The sequence below is a fragment of the Plectropomus leopardus genome, chromosome 22, assembly GCF_026936395.1.
Source record: "Plectropomus leopardus strain MGB_pleo_1.0 chromosome 22, ASM2693639v1, whole genome shotgun sequence".
NCBI classification, from domain to species: Eukaryota; Metazoa; Chordata; class Actinopteri; order Perciformes; family Serranidae; genus Plectropomus; species Plectropomus leopardus.
This window is the reverse complement of record NC_142197.1, coordinates 12531484-12551297: the sequence shown is the minus strand read 5'-3', so window position 1 is coordinate 12551297 and position 19814 is coordinate 12531484. Positions and strand designations below refer to the sequence as shown.

At 38.0% G+C, this 19814-nt stretch overlaps 1 protein-coding gene across 1 annotated transcript in view; it reads right to left on the bottom strand.

Moving 5' to 3' along the window:
- Positions 1-19814, bottom strand: part of cacna2d4a (calcium voltage-gated channel auxiliary subunit alpha2delta 4a) — a 112906-nt gene that overhangs the window by 7762 nt on the left and 85330 nt on the right. The window contains exons 28-34 of the mRNA XM_088072791.1: positions 12908-12969; positions 6115-6129; positions 4401-4445; positions 4049-4111; positions 2969-3039; positions 688-763; positions 539-591 (exon numbers count right to left, since the gene is read on the bottom strand). Of these exons, the coding sequence (XP_087928917.1) occupies positions 539-591; positions 688-763; positions 2969-3039; positions 4049-4111; positions 4401-4445; positions 6115-6129; positions 12908-12969 (385 nt within the window). The remainder of the gene's footprint in view (positions 1-538; positions 592-687; positions 764-2968; positions 3040-4048; positions 4112-4400; positions 4446-6114; positions 6130-12907; positions 12970-19814) is intronic.

Genomic DNA, 19814 nt, shown 5'->3' with positions numbered 1-19814 from the left:
GGGCCAGGACCCAAAGTTGTGTCATGGGAATATGAAAATGGGTCCTCAAATTATTCAGCAGTAATTGGTAGCAGGTTTTAGATAACTGGATAAGTCTTACCAAGTCACTACTGTAAAAACGGAAATGTTATTATTCTAGTGCAACTTCCCGTTAAATAGTTTTTTTCTATTCTGTTTTATTACGGATTAATCAAACAAGACATAATATGTCAGTTAATGTGCTTTAAAGATAATGGTAGGTGTATCTTGATACCCCCCCCCGCAGTCTTTGTGCTAAGCTGAATGACTGTTTGTAGTAGCTTGATATTTACCATACAGACATGAGAGTGGTATTGATTTTCTTATCTAACTCTTGGCAAGAAAGCAAATAAACATAGCTCCCAAAATGTCAATCTAATCCTGTAATCATGCAGTATTGTCAAGAAAAAAAAAAATTCCACTGCTTTAAAACTTAAACTTACTGCAAAGTGATACGTAGTAAAACATTTAACAAAAATTTGGTTTATTTTATTTTGGACATTTTGTTTGCCACACTTACAGCAAGAAGTGGGAGAGGAACCACTTGAGAGCTGATGCCAATCCATAGAATGGCTGAAAAGATAAACATATAAAGATTATGGTTACTGCAGAATTGATTAGTACATTATGGTAACAATACTGCATGCAGAGTGATTATTGTATACGTACACTGAGAAGTGGGCGAGCGCTGCTGACAGAGTGCAAGTTCATCTTACACATGGCCTGGTAGTCGAATAAGGACACCCTGAGGACACACACACAAAAGCACATGGTGTTACTCTTCAGGCAGCATTTCACTGACTTACATTGATTCCTTGACCCCATGCAGACATTTACACGGTGTCTTTTAGCTGAGCTTTACCTTGGTTGAAACCCTGATCCCTAACTTAAGGCAAAAAGGAAAAAAAACTACGAGAAATGATCTCAGTGCTAGCATTACTTTTGGTTTTGAGCAGAGGAATGACCCAGTGTGCTGACTTTTTCTTGTTCTTCTACATTGTGTGTATTTGGTCCTTATGCAGGTTGAGGCACAAGAACACTTATACTGCGACAAATACTTGGGTTGTTACTGCTGCTCTTGAAACAGAAGCTTGATCTCAGACTATATGGCTTGTCTTAAAATAAGAAAACAAACAGAAAAGTCAGCACTACTCAATCTACAAGGTTAAACATTTTCTGAAAAAAATATTGTGTTTATTATAAGAGCCATTTAAAATCATTAATTAAATTTTTCAGTATCCAAATGGTATTCTAAATTCTAACTTTGCAGCATGCATTATGAACGCTGCACATTATCCTACAAAAGATGACAACAATTCACCAAATAAAAGTTAATAAATAACACATATTAAAACATATTCTTCAGAAAAATAAATCTTTAGGGAACATGCCTGAATATTACAACAACATTTTCAACAATAAGCTTACCAAGAAGTAATTCTGTGGCCGACTAGTGAGGATAGCAATGTTTAAAGGTACAGCGTGTAAGATTTAGGGGGATTTTTTGGCATCTAGCCGTGAGGATTACTGATTCAAACCAGCTGAAACTTCTCCTGGTTAGAATTTCTTCAGTGTTCATGAGTCTCTTCCTCTCCAAAAGAAATGGACCCGGTGATTGAAACCGGTTAAAACATTGAAAAAAGTAGTTTCAGGTTACAAATCAGTGTCTCTCTGACACAGTTCGGCTCTTTGGAGACGGGCTGCTAGCTCAGCACATGCTAATGTGCGGTCATCTTTTTCCTCTAATAACTTAAGATCCAGATGTTCATGAGGTTTTTACCAGGAGCCGAATTATCCTCAGAGGTCTCCTTCTCTCCAAAACAAATGGACCCGTTGATTTAATACGGTAAAAACTCCATTTTAAGATTAGAAATCTATTCTGCTCATCATGGAGGGGCTGCTAATTACGGTGGCCAATGCAAAAATGCGGAAATGCGAATTGCCCAATCTAAAGCCCGTGTTTGGTTTGTACATTTTGGGCTACTGTAAACATGGTGATGCAACATTGTGGACTCCATGGACAAAGACCTGCTTCCTATGTAAATACAAATGGCTCATTCTAAGGTAAAAAAACCCAACAATTCTTTTTTTCAGGTGATATTACACTTAAGAAAACATAAACTTTGAAAATACTGGATTCCATATATCCCCCTAAATCCTACATAATTGGCCTCTAAATGACCAGTCGACTCACTGGTCACATCCCTAATAAATACATGCACCAACAAACATTTTTAGATGCATACATATATAAATATGAGTGCACAGCCACTGAAGTTAATGCATGCGCAAAACCAGTTATGTAATATCCCGTGTCAAATGAAACATGACAAAAATCTTTTAGCTGTATAAAAATAGCACATCACTCAAGAGATTTCAGACATAAAAGACGGGCGAAAAGTAAACGGGGGGAGAAAAAATCCACAGCAGTCAGAGGAGCTTAAAGGGAAGCAAAATGGAAAAGCAGGGACATCTATAGATGGGTGGATTAGCCACCCGCGGCACGTAGAGAGAATAAAACAGGGAAGAGTCTATACCATTATACAGCAATAAAAACAAAGCTTTTGAGTCTTCATAATGACAGTAAAGCACGTCCTCCGGGCTACGGGTTTCACACGCATACTAATGCAAAGCTTAGGTGTATAAGAACCAAAAAGTAAATGGAAAACATTTGCAAGCCACCCAGAGAAGACTCAAGCAGCCACTCTTGTTTGTGATACAGCATGAGGCATGTAATCAAATTCATGAGCCAGATTTAAATGCATGGTGTTATGCTGCCTGACACACCAGAATGCATAATATAACATTAACATTGCAATGTGGGGACACTGCAGCTTCATGCCTAATTGATTTAGAGAAGTTTACATGAAGTTTAGCTTGTAGAGGCTGTCAGGACAAGGTAACCCCCTGTGCTTTGCTAACAGACAGAGAAGCAATCATCAGACATTACCTTTTGAACATGCCCATTCTGATTAGTGTTGTCATTACTGATCCGTCGACCTCGCCGAAGAATCTCCCGGCCTACCAGAAAAAAAAAAGGGTGACAAAAACATGTGTGGCTGAACATATTATATTCATGTCATGCAACACTGACAGAGGGCATATCGTCTCCCATCTTTGATGTTCACCTTTTCTGTTTTCACCTCCATATAAACTGTATCAATTATTTATTCAACTATCTCACATTGAGTGTTGGTCTGCAATGTATCTAATCCCACGTGTCTTCACATACGGGAATGACATTTTGGGAAAACCACTGCAAATTCACTTTTCCACCAAGAGTTTTGCACACCCCACTTTGTATGTGATTTTTTAAATCCATTATCTGAAAAAATCATTACCAGTGGTGGAGGAAGTATTTAGGTCCTTTTAAATACTCCATTAGAATTAAAAACCTGCATTAAAAATGTTACTTAAGTACTGTGGATGTTTAAATAACTGAATAAATAGAGACAAGAGTACAAAAACTATTATTGCTGCAGTAAAATTACAGCACATTGCTACTTTGCTTATGTTTTGTTGTGTTGCATAATAGAAGGCCTCTGTAGTGCTGTGCTACTTATACAGTTGTTGTGATTTGTGACCAGTGACTCATTTTAATGCTTACACTTAATATTGACGGCTACTGTGGGAAAAGGCTGAAATTTGCAAATGTGAATAAGGTTATATCATTCCATCCTGTTGTTGGGTAAAAGTTTCATTTGGGCCCAAAAAGGTCATGCAAATCATTCTAAACATGAACAACCAAGCAGGCTTATGTAAAGTAAAGAAAATATCATTTATGTGGGTTTGAGTCCTAGTCATAGCAAGTCTGAATCACCAAGAACATTTTAAGTAATTGTGAGAAATATATATACACTAAATAATGGACACACAATGTTTTGGATATTCTTTGCATTTCTTTTCTTGTTAGGTAATAAAAAATTAATTGACATGAGAGCTCTCAAATAATCAAGTCAAAGAATAAAAAGTCTAGAAAGCACATTGTCTGAGAGTGTGTATGTGTGTGTGTGAGTGTGTGTGAACTCACATCATTGCGCTGTTTAGAAATTAGGACAAAGCCATTATTGTCAATGACGTAGCATGCAATATCCTGAGAGTGAGAGAAAGAGACAGAGCAATTACTTATGTAAGGAACAAAACTGTGTCAAACACCACCGAGTAAGATAATAACAAGCAAAATAATTCATGTAATTATTAAAACACTCCAAATTAAAGCTGTAAGAGTCATTTTCTTACTTTAGTGGCTTTACACAGTAGCTCAAGATAAATATTTTCAGCTTTTGAGGCTTGAATACCCAGAAATGATAAAGTTAAGACATCAAATCATGCTAGCTTGAGAATTCATAATTACTACATTCAATTAGACAGGATATACTCACAAAGCTGTCACATCGAAGAGGACAAACCCCGTCTATATTAGAGCACTAAAGAACAGACAAAAAGACAGACAAAAATATTTAAATTGTGTTTCACTATTAAAGGGTAACTTTGGCGTTTTTAAACCTGGACTGTATTTTCCCATGTATATCTGTGTAGCAGACTGATGCTTTTTGAAATTAGTCCAGTATTGCTGCCCAAAATGTAATTAGATAAGGCAACTGTGAACATCAGTGTATGTCCCTTAGAAATGTATATTTTTGCCACAGAAAGGCTCAGACTGTTTCCTTAAGAGTCCAAACTGTTTCTTTACCTTTGAGTTGATCTGGTCTGTTTGTCATTGCGTCTAAGCCATGCAAAATGTAACATTTTGTTGGTACAGTTTTGGGAATGCTTTTACACAAATTATTATTATTATTTTCTAATCTTTTGCTACCTCAATGAACTGTGGTGAAGTGTTGCTGCTGTGGCGCAGTTTACTTCTAAAACCACTGTATTTTCACAATTAAAAGCTGGTACTCGCCAAGCCAAATATTTTATAATAAAAAACATTATGTTAACAAATGAAGGAATTCTGTGGACAGAAATGTTGTCAGAGGGCTTTAATTTGGAAACAGAAACAGGAAAGGGTGAGTTTAATCTTTTACATTTTAGATTTGGGAGAAAACTAACTACAAACTATCCCCGGTACTATTCTCTCCAACTTTCTTTTGCATTTCCAGCATTGTCTTCCTGCACCAGGTCACTACTCGTGAGTTTTCAAAATGAGAATTGTCCTTGAGCAAGACTCAGACACAGAAACAAACAGACCATAACGGTCTGGATAACAGTGATGATGCACATTTGCCCCATCTGGTTACATTCCGACACAAAACGTGGGAAAATAGGTCCAGGTTGAAAAATGATGAACATGTCAGCAAGAGACTATACTGTACTAAACTTATCTGCTTTTTGGATGTATGTTTCATGTTTAAGTAATATTGTGAAAATTTCTTTTTCAATGAATTACAGCTGTAACATACAGATGGAGGCAGTGGGGTTTGGTTTCTTTTGCTTTGGCTATTCCAAAGTGACTTAATTTTGTTTCGAGGCTTGATTTGAAGAATGGGTCACCCGATGACTCCTACAAGGATTGATGCTGTGCTGATGGACTTTTGATTCATTAAAGTTATGAACACTGCAAAGATGATGCTGTGCCTTTGTTTAGTCTATGCTTTTTATGTTTTTTTTCCAGTAATTGTCTATTTGTGTTGATGTTCTGCAAATAGAAAAAACTTCATATAAAAAAGATAAAAATAATTGGAAGTCTGTGTTGAAAGGAAGGCATGTTTTTGTATGTGAAGAAATGATGTGAACACCCTCTGTCTTCTCTGTGGAGGTGTTGTGCTTGAACATGTGTCAGTATCGACTAGTGCATGTGTGTGAAAAAAAAACCTGTCAGTGTTGGTGAGAAGGTGTTAATTTGTGTGATACATCTACCTTTGATTAGCTCCCGAGTGTCTTATTTGCAAGTTTGTGCATGTTTAATTTCTGCATGTCTGCGACTGTGTGAGTGTGTGTGTGTGTATGTGTGTGTGTATGTGATCTGTTTTATCTGATGTGTGAAGCTGACTTCACAGGAGCAGCAGGAGCTACGGATCTTAATTTTGGCTCTGTGCAAAAAATAGAGTGATGTTTTGGAAAAAAAAGAGGAGAGGGGAACTTGTGCATACTTACATCTGTGTCATTTGGCTGAGACGACACCAAAAGAGGAGTAAAGAGAGATAAAAAGAGAACATGAAGAGGAGAGAGAAACATTACTTCAGTTAATGATGTGTAAGACAATGCACTGACTAGACTGTCTCACTCTGCTGCTGTTAGATTGCTCTGACGGAGCCATACATCATCTCACAGCATATGCTTCAGGAATACACAAAAGATTGCATTTTTTCTCATGAAAACCAATTATTGTAAATTTAATTACAATTTAAACCAAGTTTTAAGCAAGCCTGGAGGACTTCAACAGATCTATGAACATATTGATCAAAGTAGGAAGATGAAAACTAGATGTTTGGTGCTTCTTCCACAATAACAACATCAGAGTTTATTTACTAAACAACAGCCTTTTCAGGTGGACAATAAACTCTCTATCAACACTTCGCCTCCTAACACTTTCCCTCATCAGCTGAAGTGCCATGAGTCAAAATGTCAATAGTTCTCCTCATGACTTTGCGGCCACATCCCATGTCCACGGTATGTGTGGACTGGTGTCTCTGGACAATATGTCTTTAGAATCACGGTCAGGCCATATAGAGCGTGTCGAAGTGCGAATGAGACAATTTATCATCCTTTTCAATCCTATTACAGCAAAGTGTCAGTCTTTCTCCCCGCTTCCCATCGCCGCCTCCTGAAATAAACTACAATTCAGTGAGTGGACTGGCAGAAATGATGATCCTTCCCCACATGATGTTGGTAAATAGCAAAGCATGATAAGGGACAAAATGTGTAGGAAATGAGATCATCTGTTTCTGCTACTTACATAAACAAATCAAGTCTAAAGAGCGGCAAGTGAAACTCATAGGTCAGTGTTTATTGGACTTAAGTTCCCAGTGATATGAAAAACATATTTTTCTATTCTAAATCCTGTGTCCATGTATTAATTGTTAATCAACTGGTATATACAGAATACATGCCAAAAAATTAGCTTTAGAGTATTTTTACATCCCGTCTTTTCTCTTTCTGTAAAACCGCGTTATATGATTTTAAATGTTTGAAGACCCATCCTGCACTCAAGGGCTTAACAAAAGTTCATTCAAAGCACACTTTTTAGCAGTAGACTGAAACACAAAAAAGTAGACTTTAATCCGTCTTGTATCTGTAAACTGCTCAATATTTTGTTGACATATGTTACAGTACAGAAGCTAAAGACCCTCAAACTTCTGTTACACTGGGACTTTAACAAACATCATGAAATTAAAATTTCAGTTTGACTGGTAGCACTATGATAAAATACACAGAGTTTAGGAAATAAAAATAATAATAATAAAATAAAATAAAATGCTATTTTGGTCAAGTGTCCAAAATGGAAAACGTTTAAGGAAAAAGGGGGAGAATAAATGTGCATGTGCAGTGCCTTACATGCCTTTCAGACTGCCAATCTACTGACTTCCACACAAAGTAAGTTAGACAGTCTGTTTTTCTCTCTTATTTGATTAGTTCTCAACACCTAGTGTCTTGCCTCAGTGAAGCACTCTCTATTTTTTCTTTAATGCCTGTGACATTTTCAAATTTCTTGTGTACAAACAGAGTTTTCTGCCCGATTGCGCCAGGTTTATTCTCAGCTGGATCTCCAGATGGACTGATTGACTGTCTTCACCATCTGCAATCACGCCGCAAATGAAGTAAAATCAGAACTGCCAATTTGCTAATCACAGCTGACAGCCTTCGACCCTCTCTTTTTGTTAATGCATGTTATCTCCTCAATGAGCGACCCTTCTACGTCTCATCCAGCCTCTTAACCTCTAACACCACAGCTAGATTTCTAAATCTGGGCAGCATGCGAGAGGCTGTTCCCTCAGATCCTGTGTTGGTAAATGTGTCTCGTCTGGGTGCTCCAGGAGGAGTCAAGGTGATGTTGAGAGCATCAATTATCACTCTCATTCCCTGAACCTCAATCGAACAGTTTCTCACCAAGACTGATGATCCCGCTGTCTGCACACTTGAACTTAAAGCAAGCAACACAGGAAACTTATATAACTATGAGATAGTGTACTATTCTATACTGATCTTTGGTATAAAGCCTGATATGAACACTCTGACAAAAGCTGCTCCAGTTCTGTGGTTATTGATTTTTAAAAATAAAACCATAAAATATGTTATTTTGTGATTGCATAAATACACACTTTTAAAGAAAGGAAGACCAGCTGAGTCCTGTCCAGGAGATAAAGAGCATGCCAAGATGTGAATGGCAAAAAAATCTGTCATCTTTTCATTCTCATTAGTATCACCTCACTGCATCTCTACTCCTTTTCACACAAAACAGAGCCAAAATGAACTGTGAGAGATGGATCCTTGCACTGTAGGATTCACACTGTATGTTTTATGTGCTGTATCTGTAGAATATTGTGGGTTTGCAGTTTTAACTATTGTGGGAGCATGTGCCAGTGGAGCAAGGTAATTCTTTGTCTGTTTCTTTGTTTTTTTTTCAGTCTTACTCTTTTAAAACACATGCAACTTTTAAATACCATGGATGCACACACACACACACACATGCACGCACACATGCACACAGTACACAAAGCAGAGTGTGCTGCACAGAGATGTCAGAACATTTTCCTGATAACATTCTGACTGATTCCTATTAATGGAAGCCCATGCTTTATTCTTGCCCCCACTAATTCATAATTCATCGACTAATAACATGTTATTTTAACGTACTCAACCTTATACAGTTGCTTTAAGTTCACATCGGGGGTTCCCTCACTTATGTAACTCTTCCCCAGAGATCTATGATCTAAGAACTACGTGCAAAGAGATTAAAAAAAAAACAAAACAGACATGCATATCCCGTAGTGGGTGCTGAATTCAAGATAAACCAAAATGTGAAAAAATAGAGGTCTGCACACCGGGGAGCTCCCCTTAAAGGATTTTATTCTGCAAAAATAAGTGACATTTCGAGCCAAAACGCTCTTCCTCAGGGTTATGAGAACTAAAAACTATGTGCACCATTTCTCTCAAACACTTAAAGATGAAGCTAATTTTAAGTTGTTAGTAATTAAAGCAAACCAGCTGTTGGTTAATTGGGATTCAAATGATGGAGTAGTTTGAAAATCAGAGAAGATCAATATTTGTTGATGCCTGCATGAATCATTCTTACATAAACACAATAGATATTAAATGCTTGTTTACTGTAACATAATTCCTAAATGAATGAAGATTCATTTGTAATGCTTTTCACTTTGTAAATACAAACTTTTGGTCATTTATACATTTTTATCAGTTTTGTATTACTGCTTAGTCTTGAAATTTGGATTAATTATGCAATACTGTTTTCATCTTTTTCTTATAGTTATTTCATAGAGGAGGTATCTCCATACGCCATTTTTGGCTTCTAACCTCTCCTGCACAGTTTAAAATTTTTAATTTTCTTTTCTTTTTCTGTCTTTTCTTTACATATGTATGTGAAAATAAAACTAGACTAAATGAAAGTAGAAGTCACTCAGCTTGTGGTACTCCAAGTGCCAAAAAATACATTTGAAAAACTCAACAGCAATGTCTTTTTCCAGTGATCGTGACCCAGTCACTCAAGATAATCCACAGACCTTGTTGTGAGCAGTTTCCTGTAGGAACTATTTTCCTTCTAACAAACTACACCTGTGAATCACATCACCACGCAGAAGGAAATGTGCATCTACTGCTAGCTCAGCTACCACCACTGAGCAAGCCAACACTGTACACAACAGCACTTAGAGCTCAGCCGAGGAAGGCGCCATAAATGTTTACATCTCATGTTGTCATAAGCACAAAATAGTCCCTACATGAAACTGCTAACAACAATGTTTGTGGATTATATTGAGTAATCAGGTCATGATTTATGGAAAGACATTGTTGTTGAGTTTTTCAAACGTGTTTGTTTTTCTGTGCTTTGAGCAGGCAGACATCTCTACGGCCGTTATCGCTAACACTCTGAAACTCATACCAATACAATCTAGTATGATAAACAGCACTACAGGAAAGAGGAAAAATATGTATTTTTGATCTGGGGTGAACTGTTCCTTCAACACTTACAGCGCTGCCTGTGTCTTATTAACCCACTGAGTCAATGTCCCATCTTCTTGGGCAGGACTCCTTTAATGTGGATGGTTTGTTGCCATGTGACTGGTTATTGAACTTCCCCTGAACATATACATATCTCATTTGGGATTTTGCAGTACAATATTTTCACCCCCAAGGTAGCATAAAACTTTAAATAGACCAGAGAAGAGATTTCACACACACGTCTTGGACAGACACATATGAAGCCCCATGAAATAAAGATGGCTGACAGTGAGTTCATGACAAGAGGATGAGGTGATTATGTAAGCTATCTGAGGAGAAGAGGGAGGGTTGAGTTGAAGGTGCATGCAGTAATGACTTTCTATACAACATAAATCTTGTGGATAACAAGGCTACTGCAAATGATGCTAATGAGTTCCTAGTTGATGAATATGGACATAACAGCACATTCATGCACAGATGGTTCATGCATATGGTCCCTGTCAACAAGACACACATTAACATTAACAGTATACACATATACGGCACTCTCTTCTTCACACCTCCAAAAACACACACACATACACACACACACACGGTCACACTTGGGAGTCGTTGAGCCTTGCTGTGGTAGCTATCCATCATTTAATGGCTAGCCAGCAGCCCTAATGCTCTTTTAACTGCTGTCATTTACAGCCACAGGAGCAGAGGAGGGGAGCGGTGAAGCTATCAAACACCTGCTACAGCAAAGGTGTTACGCCAAATTAAGCAAGTTGTCCTGGATATAATGTTTTCTTAAAGGTGTGGAGGAACTCAAAGAATACTAAGATCCTCCACTGAGACTAGAACTGATAATATTCTCTGAGCAGCACACAAAAGATCAGCCGAAAACAATACCAATCATGACGTTCAATCTTTTAAAGAAATGTTTTCAGCAGGGTAAGCCCTCTTTTAATACAGTGATATGGAAAACTGCAATTAAGCCCGGAATGAAACAAAGTTTAAATGCTGTTATTACCAACTAATGGAGCAGAAAAATAACCTATAATCATCACTGACTCCTTGTCATACAGTAATAAATGGTGTCGGACTGGCCTGCTAGTTTAAAGGAGCAGTGTGTAGGAATTATGGCTCAACGTAAAGACATAGATGGAGCCTTCTGTCCGCACTCTGTGTTCAGTCTGTCCGTATTTGTGCACATTTCCTGAAAGCTTAAGGATAAAATGATGCACCAGCACTAAGGTTGTGGAGGTAGTGCAGCATAGTTTAAGGGAGAGAGGATTATAGGAGAGGATGAGGAAATTTAAAAAATGGTGTATCTGCACAAATCTTTAATATAGTGAAAAGAATTCTCTGTCCACATGTCGCAGTGTATTAAATGGCCTCACAGTCCACTGCTGTCCACAATACTGCCTCTGTTTAAAGGTACATTATTATGACCTCTTTCACCGTCATCTTGTTTATTATACTGTGAAACTCTTGGCTCTGCCCTCTACTGCCATCTATGGATGTTTCTATGCCAACATTACAAATGCATGAAAGTATGAGGCCACTGTGGTCTACAACATTTGAAACAAATCAGTGTTTTTTCAATGCTGTATGATTCACGGACGGACCATTAGCCCAACACCTGCCAATATGTGCTCACTTTTTCTTCTTGATCACTTCAGATCCAGACATTTACAGGTTTTTAATAGGAGCCAAATTATCAGCAGATGTCTCTTCCTCTCCAAAACAAATCAATCCAGTGATTTAAACTGGTAAAATAACGCACTTTAAAAATAAGTGGCATGACTCCAGTGGCTGCCACAAATGGCCCTGTCTAGAGCCAGTGTTTGTTTTTTTTTTTCTGGGCTACTGTAGAAATGTGAGGGTGTAACACTGTGGACTCAGTGGACGAGGACTCACTCCCTATGTACTTTGTAGATCTAAAAGGCTCATTCTAAGGCAACGACAAGAAAATGCTTCTTATTTTCAAGTGACTATACACTAAAGAAATCATATTTATTATATGCTACTTCATTTTTACCAGTTAGTCAAAAAAATCTTAAACACTGGACCTTTAAAGGGGAATTCCTGAATAGAGGGCTGTGTCTTCACCATGTCCTCTATTGAACAAGATATCAAACAGGGAGGTTGGTGTTTGATGAGTGCCTAAAATGTAAATGTGAAGTTTAAAGTTGAAAGTGGATGCACAGATGTTTGTAATTTTAGATTGATCACTTAAAGAAATACAGCAGAGTCATTATTTGGGGAGGGTAGTATTATTCCACAGAAACAGAAAAACAGCACGATGGTGTTTTTGTATTCCACACGCATTGTTCAATGCAACAGCTGTAACCATAAATACATCAAGTCTTTCTCATTAGTGCCAGTGCAGTGCAACAATTAACTTGTTTTATAGTGGGCATTAAAAATAAAAACAAACACCTATAAATCTAATGTGGAGAAAAACCTAAAGCAATAATACTGTAATCACAGGGTTTAACTCCAAAACAATACACAGTGGCACCTAAGATTCATGATTTATGATTGTTTTGTCAGATGGTGGCGTCCATTAAATGTCCCTGTTTTTATAGCAAAAAGTTTTAAACAACTAGCTAGAATTAAGTTTATAGTTCATAGTTTTTTTTTAAGGTCACACTTCTCATTTTGGAATCTTTACATCTAAAATGTGAGGGATTGATAAAGTTAATATCTGTTAGAGATCAGAAAATTTTTCAAGCGCCGATATAGAAGTCAATACTTGCATTACACTGAGCATGTGTGTACTTACTTGTCTTGCGATGGCCCACAATCTGGACTCCAACACATCCAGAGTCATCTGGACACCGATCGCTGCAGAGAGAGAGACAGGGAGACAGAAAGATGAACAACGTAAAAAAATCCTGGACATAAAAAAATAGAGAATAGTAAGTAAAGTGGAATGATGAGGAAGATAAGAACAGCTATAGGGCAGAGTGGAGGATGTGGTACATGTAGTGTACAAACAGCTGTATAATAAAGCAAATAAAACACCTCTGCAACATCAATGCTCTGCAACTGAGAGCAAGACTTTGACTCTCAGTGCCTTTCTGGTAATGTCCACTGCAAACATTATTACCACATGCTGATAGTGTCATGGCAACGACATGGAGGTAGGAAGAAAACAATGCACACCACCTGTGGCTATGCAGCATGATCTTTCCACTATTATTATCCTTTATTTTTTAATATTACACTCTCTACATTCTATGTTGTTGGGATTGTAAGGTTGATAGATTTCTATCACCCCTCTCACTGAGCAAAAGTATTCATCCACATTAGATTTACAAACATAAACTAAAGAAAAGTACATGTTTGTATTAACAAATAATATTTCATGTGAGTTTTATATCTATTGTGGTATCTAAAGTATTTTCTGTCAGAAGACTCTTTTTTTGTCTTTTCAAAACAAGCTTAAAATGTAGGTAAAACATTTGATGAAGACCATTTGATACAGTTGAAATCTCTGAAAAAAAAGTATGATTCCTAAAGCTACAATCATTTTTCTATGATATGAAGCCAGGTCATCAGTACTATGAGTATGTAGTGTGATACCTGTGTTGGTATTGTAGTGGAAATAATACCAGTAGAAATATATAAAAATAGTATCAGTTAAAACATTGATGGTCACAGACACCACTGCTGTGATAATATTTCCATTTTAAGTAGTGATTCCTTTAGAAGTAATGGCTATAGCAGCGATAGTAGAATGTAAATTGTGGAGGAAACTTCAATTCCAGCAGTTCAGAAGAAGAGCATTAATGAGCCGATTAATGTCCCACGGTGAGAGACTATATCTCTCTCTTGGCTCTTGGGTTGGAGGAGTAGAGGAGGACCTGCTGTACAGATCAGCTCAGCCTTCAGAACTCAACTTATGAAAATCCTTTTACAGTAACTGGCCTTCTGAGCCTCTGCACCGCTGTGAACCGACTATTCTTAGACAGTGTGTGTGTGTGTGTGTGTGTGTGTGTGTGTGTGTGTGTATGTGTGCGTGTGCACGCACCCAACCTCTGCCTACAACACAGCACTCTCAGTCACATTACATTAAGCAAAGAATTAGTGTGTTTGTACATGTTTCACACACGCACATAGACACACACGGCGGTGGAGTGATTGCTTGTGTCAGCTTAAGGCTGTACGTCCATCAGCATTTTAGTCAGTGTGGTAATGCTAAAAAGGAACTGTAATTGCATAAGTTCTCCGTGCACACTTACTGTATACACACAACACACACACACACACACACACAACAAACATGCACACACTGCGAGGGAAGATATGACACTTCATATTAGCATCAAAGACTCAGCGTTTTTTTTTTTCCCAGCTTGCTTTTTACAGCTACACAGGGAAAACCTCCACGGTGCACACAATACACAAAACACACATAAACACACATGCGCAGGCACCCACCTCCCGTCACACATATAAAGGTGCACATTTTGTACATAGCATGCACTTATAATATCGAACCACACACGTCATCCATTACATAATTATTTTAATGAAGTCAGGTGGCAAAAAGGCTTTATTAAGAGGGAGATTAGTTTATGGGTTCGTCATGAGGTTTGGTTACAGAAGTTGAATAAGGGACAGAGTAAGCAAAAGGGAAAAGGGTAGAACAAAAAGGACATTTGTTTTGTTAGTTGAAGATAGACAGATCTGGATACATTGTATTTGTTATTTAGTTATTTGTTTTTTGGTATGCAAATGTTACAAAGTAAAGAATAAAAAAATGTGAGTGGCCAACCACATGACGTGAGAAATACTGATCTTACCTAGGAGAGAGAGAAAAAATCCCCAACTACCTATGAAATGTTTGGCTTGTAACCAACCAAAATTCCCTAGATAATTTAAAAAAATCACACAATTTTAAACTTTATTTATTTTACTTTTTAGCCACGTGTGCTATTCTTGTGAGGAATATAAAATCCTTTTAATTTCTATTTATTTATTTATTTATTTATTTGACCAGAATAGAGAAATCTCTTCTAAATATATCACAGCCCTTAATCCATCAGAGTTAACATTAAGACTGCAACATTTTTTGTCAAAATTGCATTATTGTTCTGAGTTAAAAGAAAACCAATGGATGCCTGAAGAAATGTACAATTCTAAAAACCTAAAACTGCAAGCACAGCTTTGAGAATGGTCAGCAAAATGGTACAGAACACATTATTTGTAGCTTTAGAGCTAAAAATAATTTCACTGGTGGTAAATGGTCAGCGTATTTCATTTTAGTCCATAGCTATAGGCTGAAAAGTTCAACACAGCTCACTCAATTATGCCTGTAAATGCTATTAGGAGATGAATAATGGATCGCTTAGGGTAAGAATAAACCAGGAGCTGTATGTACTCATCGGCATCAGTCTGGATATTATAAGAAAAAGGCTCTGACATGTTCTGTCTGAGGGTGTGTTTCAGTTTGTGAGCATCTGTGCGCATGTTTGGTTTGTGTGTGTGTGATGGATTCCGTCCAATCTCTTGGAAATCAGTCGTGATGCTGCATCGTGGCTGTAATCAGCCTGTAATCAGTCATGTACACAGAAAAGTTTGTTTAGCTGATTGGGGAGTTGTTTATCTGCTCATTCAGCTCTGGGACGGCTGCTCAGAAATTTCCAAAGTGTTAAAATCTGCTTACTAACAGGCATGGAAAACTAGAGGACTGTGTTGGATTTCAATAATGATGATTCTTCTGTGATTATGTGGCAATTCCATGAACACGAAGAAGAAACAATGTCACATGTAAGGATGGAGATTAAATGCCCTTTCATCAGTTGTGGACAATAACAAAGTACTTAAGTACAAAGTACTTGAGTACATTTTTTGAGGATCTGTACTTTACTTGAGTATTATTTCCTTTTTTAATAACATACTGCTTGGATTCAACTAGATTTGAAAGACAAATGTTGTACTTTTGACTCCACTACATTTCTATGAATGCTCAAATTTTCTTTAAAGTCAGCGGAAGATTTTTTTGTTTGTCTTCTAAAATGCAAAAATCCATAAACAGCTCTGCCTGTGGTTTGTTTGTTGAAGTTGTGTTCCTGTTCTTCAACCTCGCTAATGCACTACTCAGATTAGGCGTTAGATCGGTGGAAACAGGTAGAGAAGAGAAGTCATTGGCAGGCGGTTGTAATTGTTAGTGATGGCTACAGCAGCAGATGGAGATGAAGATTCCCCACCAGACATACCTTAAGTCCATATTTATCTGTTTACCGTGCACAAACTTCACAGCCTACAAGAATTCGCCATCCATATCTAACAAGTGTTTCATTCTACAGGTTTCACAAGCACGTCGGTGCATTCAGCAGGTTGTTGTACTTCTAAAAGAAAGTACTCCAGCACTTTAACTCAAGTAATAATTTGACTGTACTGGAGTAATATTTGGCCAGGACTATCTATACTTTGACTTAAGCACTAGAGTTGTCTTTCATTTGTACCATAAGTACTTGTGACTTTCCATATGTGATTTGTGACTTTCTTGTCCGGATATTTAAACACCCTCTCAGACACATCTCATCTCCTCAATAGTGCTAGTGACCTTGCAGTCTTCTCCCTCCACCATAATCGCAGATAAAGTGTTGGAAGGCCATTATGGAGGGCAGCAGTAATCTGCCTTCTTTCCCTCTCTGAGTTGGAGGCTGATAGGCCAAATCTAATTAAAACCATCACACTGATCCCTGTGTGAGTGTGTGTGTGAGTGCGCGTGTGCTGTGTAGATGTTTCTTTCCTATAAGGTTTGTGCACAGCTAGCAAGCAATTCTCAACGTCCGTTCAGTTTGCATACAAATGTGCGCACAACAATATGCACAACCTTGCATGCATACATTCAAAGTGCGTGTGTGTGTGCATGAGCTTGAATGTGTGTGTGCTTGTGCGAGAGCCTATCTCGCACACTCACAGTCTGAGTTGCAATTAGCGTGAGCTGCCAATCACAGTGGAGTGCGCTTTCAACAGGAAATGAATTAATGAGGAAATAAATAAAAAAATTGAAGCAACCAAGAGCCGGAGTTAATTGGTTATTACACTAACGAGATAGAGGGATGAGAGACGGAGGGATGCGAACTGTGAACGATGGGAGGAAAGAATGTGTGGGAAAGAAAAGGGGGAGCAAGGGTAAACAGACTACGGACTCAAAGTCTTACTGCGCTGTTGTCTTATGAATTAAAATGATGATACATGTAGCAAAGGATTTTTATGATGCGTGCTGTGATTTATAAGTCACCAAAACGCACGTAAATTGATTATTCAGTTTTTTGCAAATAAACAAAGATAAAATAAGCCTTCAAGACTCTGAAAATAAGGGCATAAATTAAGCGTAACCTGGTGTATTCTGTAAAGCTGAAGCCCTTGCAACCCTGTCTCCTACAATTGGTGTTTACATACTATTCATTTGCAAAAGTAGTTACGTCTTAAGCCCTATTCGTACGGGACTATTATTACCTGGAGCTTCTGTTTATATGTAGTAACTCCAGAGGTCGTCTGCGATTTTAATGTCGTGGAAATATGCAGAGTCGGTACTTTGTCAAGTGAAAATTCAACAGCAAATTACCTACCATATTTTGCCAAACACAGAGATTGTGTGATCATATTAGTATGTGTAAATCGCCAAGTCTGTGATTTGGTGTCGTATTTAGGTTTTTATTTTTTTCTCTGTGCCTCAATTGTAAATGACAGTTTTGACAGAAGGCATTTTGGGTGCATTTTGGCTAATCTCGCTACACAGCATGGAGACCCACTCGCAGAAAAAGCAAGCTCAAATCCATCAGAGGAGTGAAATCTCGATGATGTCGTGCTTTATATTTTATATAAAGCAATGCTACGCCCCTGCTGGTTACAAATGACTGTGTGCATATTGTCAGTAAATTTGAGTAAAATACAGACATTGCTAATCTTATGTTAATGCACTGCACAGAACTAAAGATCTAAATCACGAGGTCCCAAAGTAATACTAGCCCCCTGCGAATAGAGCTTTAAAAGACAAGTAATTCTGCCTGTTTGGTGCTTTGTCAGCCCACCATCCACCTCAACCACTCTCTCTGACACTCTCTTCTCTGCAAGAATTTAGCGCTTGGGGCTGGAGAAAATACCACCAGTGAACATAATACATGCAGTTTATCAAACATAATTTTCAGGAAACCAGGGGTGCATAATCCTGCTACAAAAGCTTACTGTAATTGAAGAGAGAAATAGGGAGAGACGGGGAAAGGTGACCAGCTTAGTGGCCTTTTGCTAAATGAGGCAGCACGAGTGTCGAGTGTCTGACAGACTGTGAAGAAAAAGAGACAGCGATAAGGATGGAGGTAAAAGGAGGGCAGGAAGGTAATATGCCTGTCTTTCTGTTTATGAATTTCAAGTTTTTATTTGGCTGTGGTGACTGTGCAGTTTTAGAAATGGTTGCCTGCATGTGTTTGCACTTTTTTTTTTTTTTTTTTTTTACATTGTTTAGTGTTTAAATGCTTGTGTGTGAGTGTGTGTTGTGCTGAGGTAGCACAGGAGGTCAGCGTGTGTTAAATGGGCAGAGAGCAGAGCTCATGTTGATGGTTCCCTGAGCAAGGCCCTGGAGTTGAGGCTAAATATATTGTAACACACACACACACTCATACACAAACAAAGTCAATAAATTAAACTGGCACAATGGCTAAGTCTCTGGGCACTGAGGGGACACGGAAAATAAGGTCGCTAGTGACAAGGTGATTTCATTCTTTTCTGTTTCACACACACTCAGTGGGCAGCAGTGTGCTTTAGTAACAGATGTGTGAATCAGATATAATAACCACTGAAGGGAAAAGGAGAGCAGAAAGTAAGAGAGAGAAGAAGAGAGTCCAAGACCAAAGAAAGGCGTGAAGGACACACACATACAATAAATCAAATACGCAAAGAGCGTGGGCTGCAGGAAGGACACACACACATAAACGCAGAGAGAAAAGTCGTCAATAGATGTAATCAAAGGAGCAGATTAATTGATGTAATGGAGTCAGGTGGCTGAGGTGGAGAGAGGATGAAGGAGGGATGAACATGAGGGAGGATGGGAGAAGGATAAGACAAAAGGCAGAGGATGAAAGAGGATGAATTGATTTTTAATAATGTTATGAGTTGGAAACACTTTTCATTTCAACCAAGCGTGGCTATCAATAATAGAGCGAGCAGGATCAAATGATTGTGTGTGAGCGTGCACGAGAGCGTGTGTGTTTCTCGATTGTTTCACATGCACGTTTGTTTATCTGGTGTGTGAGTATAGAAACAACAAGAGGTGGGTGGTGTAGAGAGGAAAACAAAGAATTAAGTGTGTGTGTGTTTTTAAGAATGTGTGAACATTAGCTCTTAATTTAAAATTCACACCTCCTTTTAAAAGATAATTTTGGTTTATTAAGGCTTTTGATTGTTTTTGTAGTTTTGGCCATCACTCCTGTTGGCAATATCAACATTATTCGCAACAAGTGACTGCCAACACAATAGGGTTTTAAAGCTGTAATTGGTAACTTTTATAAAACATAACTTTTTGTCATATTTTCTGAAACTGTCACTATATCCTGACCACATAAGAAAGATAGTTTTTGAAAAAAATGAAGTTTCTCTAACTCCTCTTGGCATTTCTAATGGCATTTTCAAGACTCCAACACACATGAACTGAAACAACCAAATGGAGCTGAGGA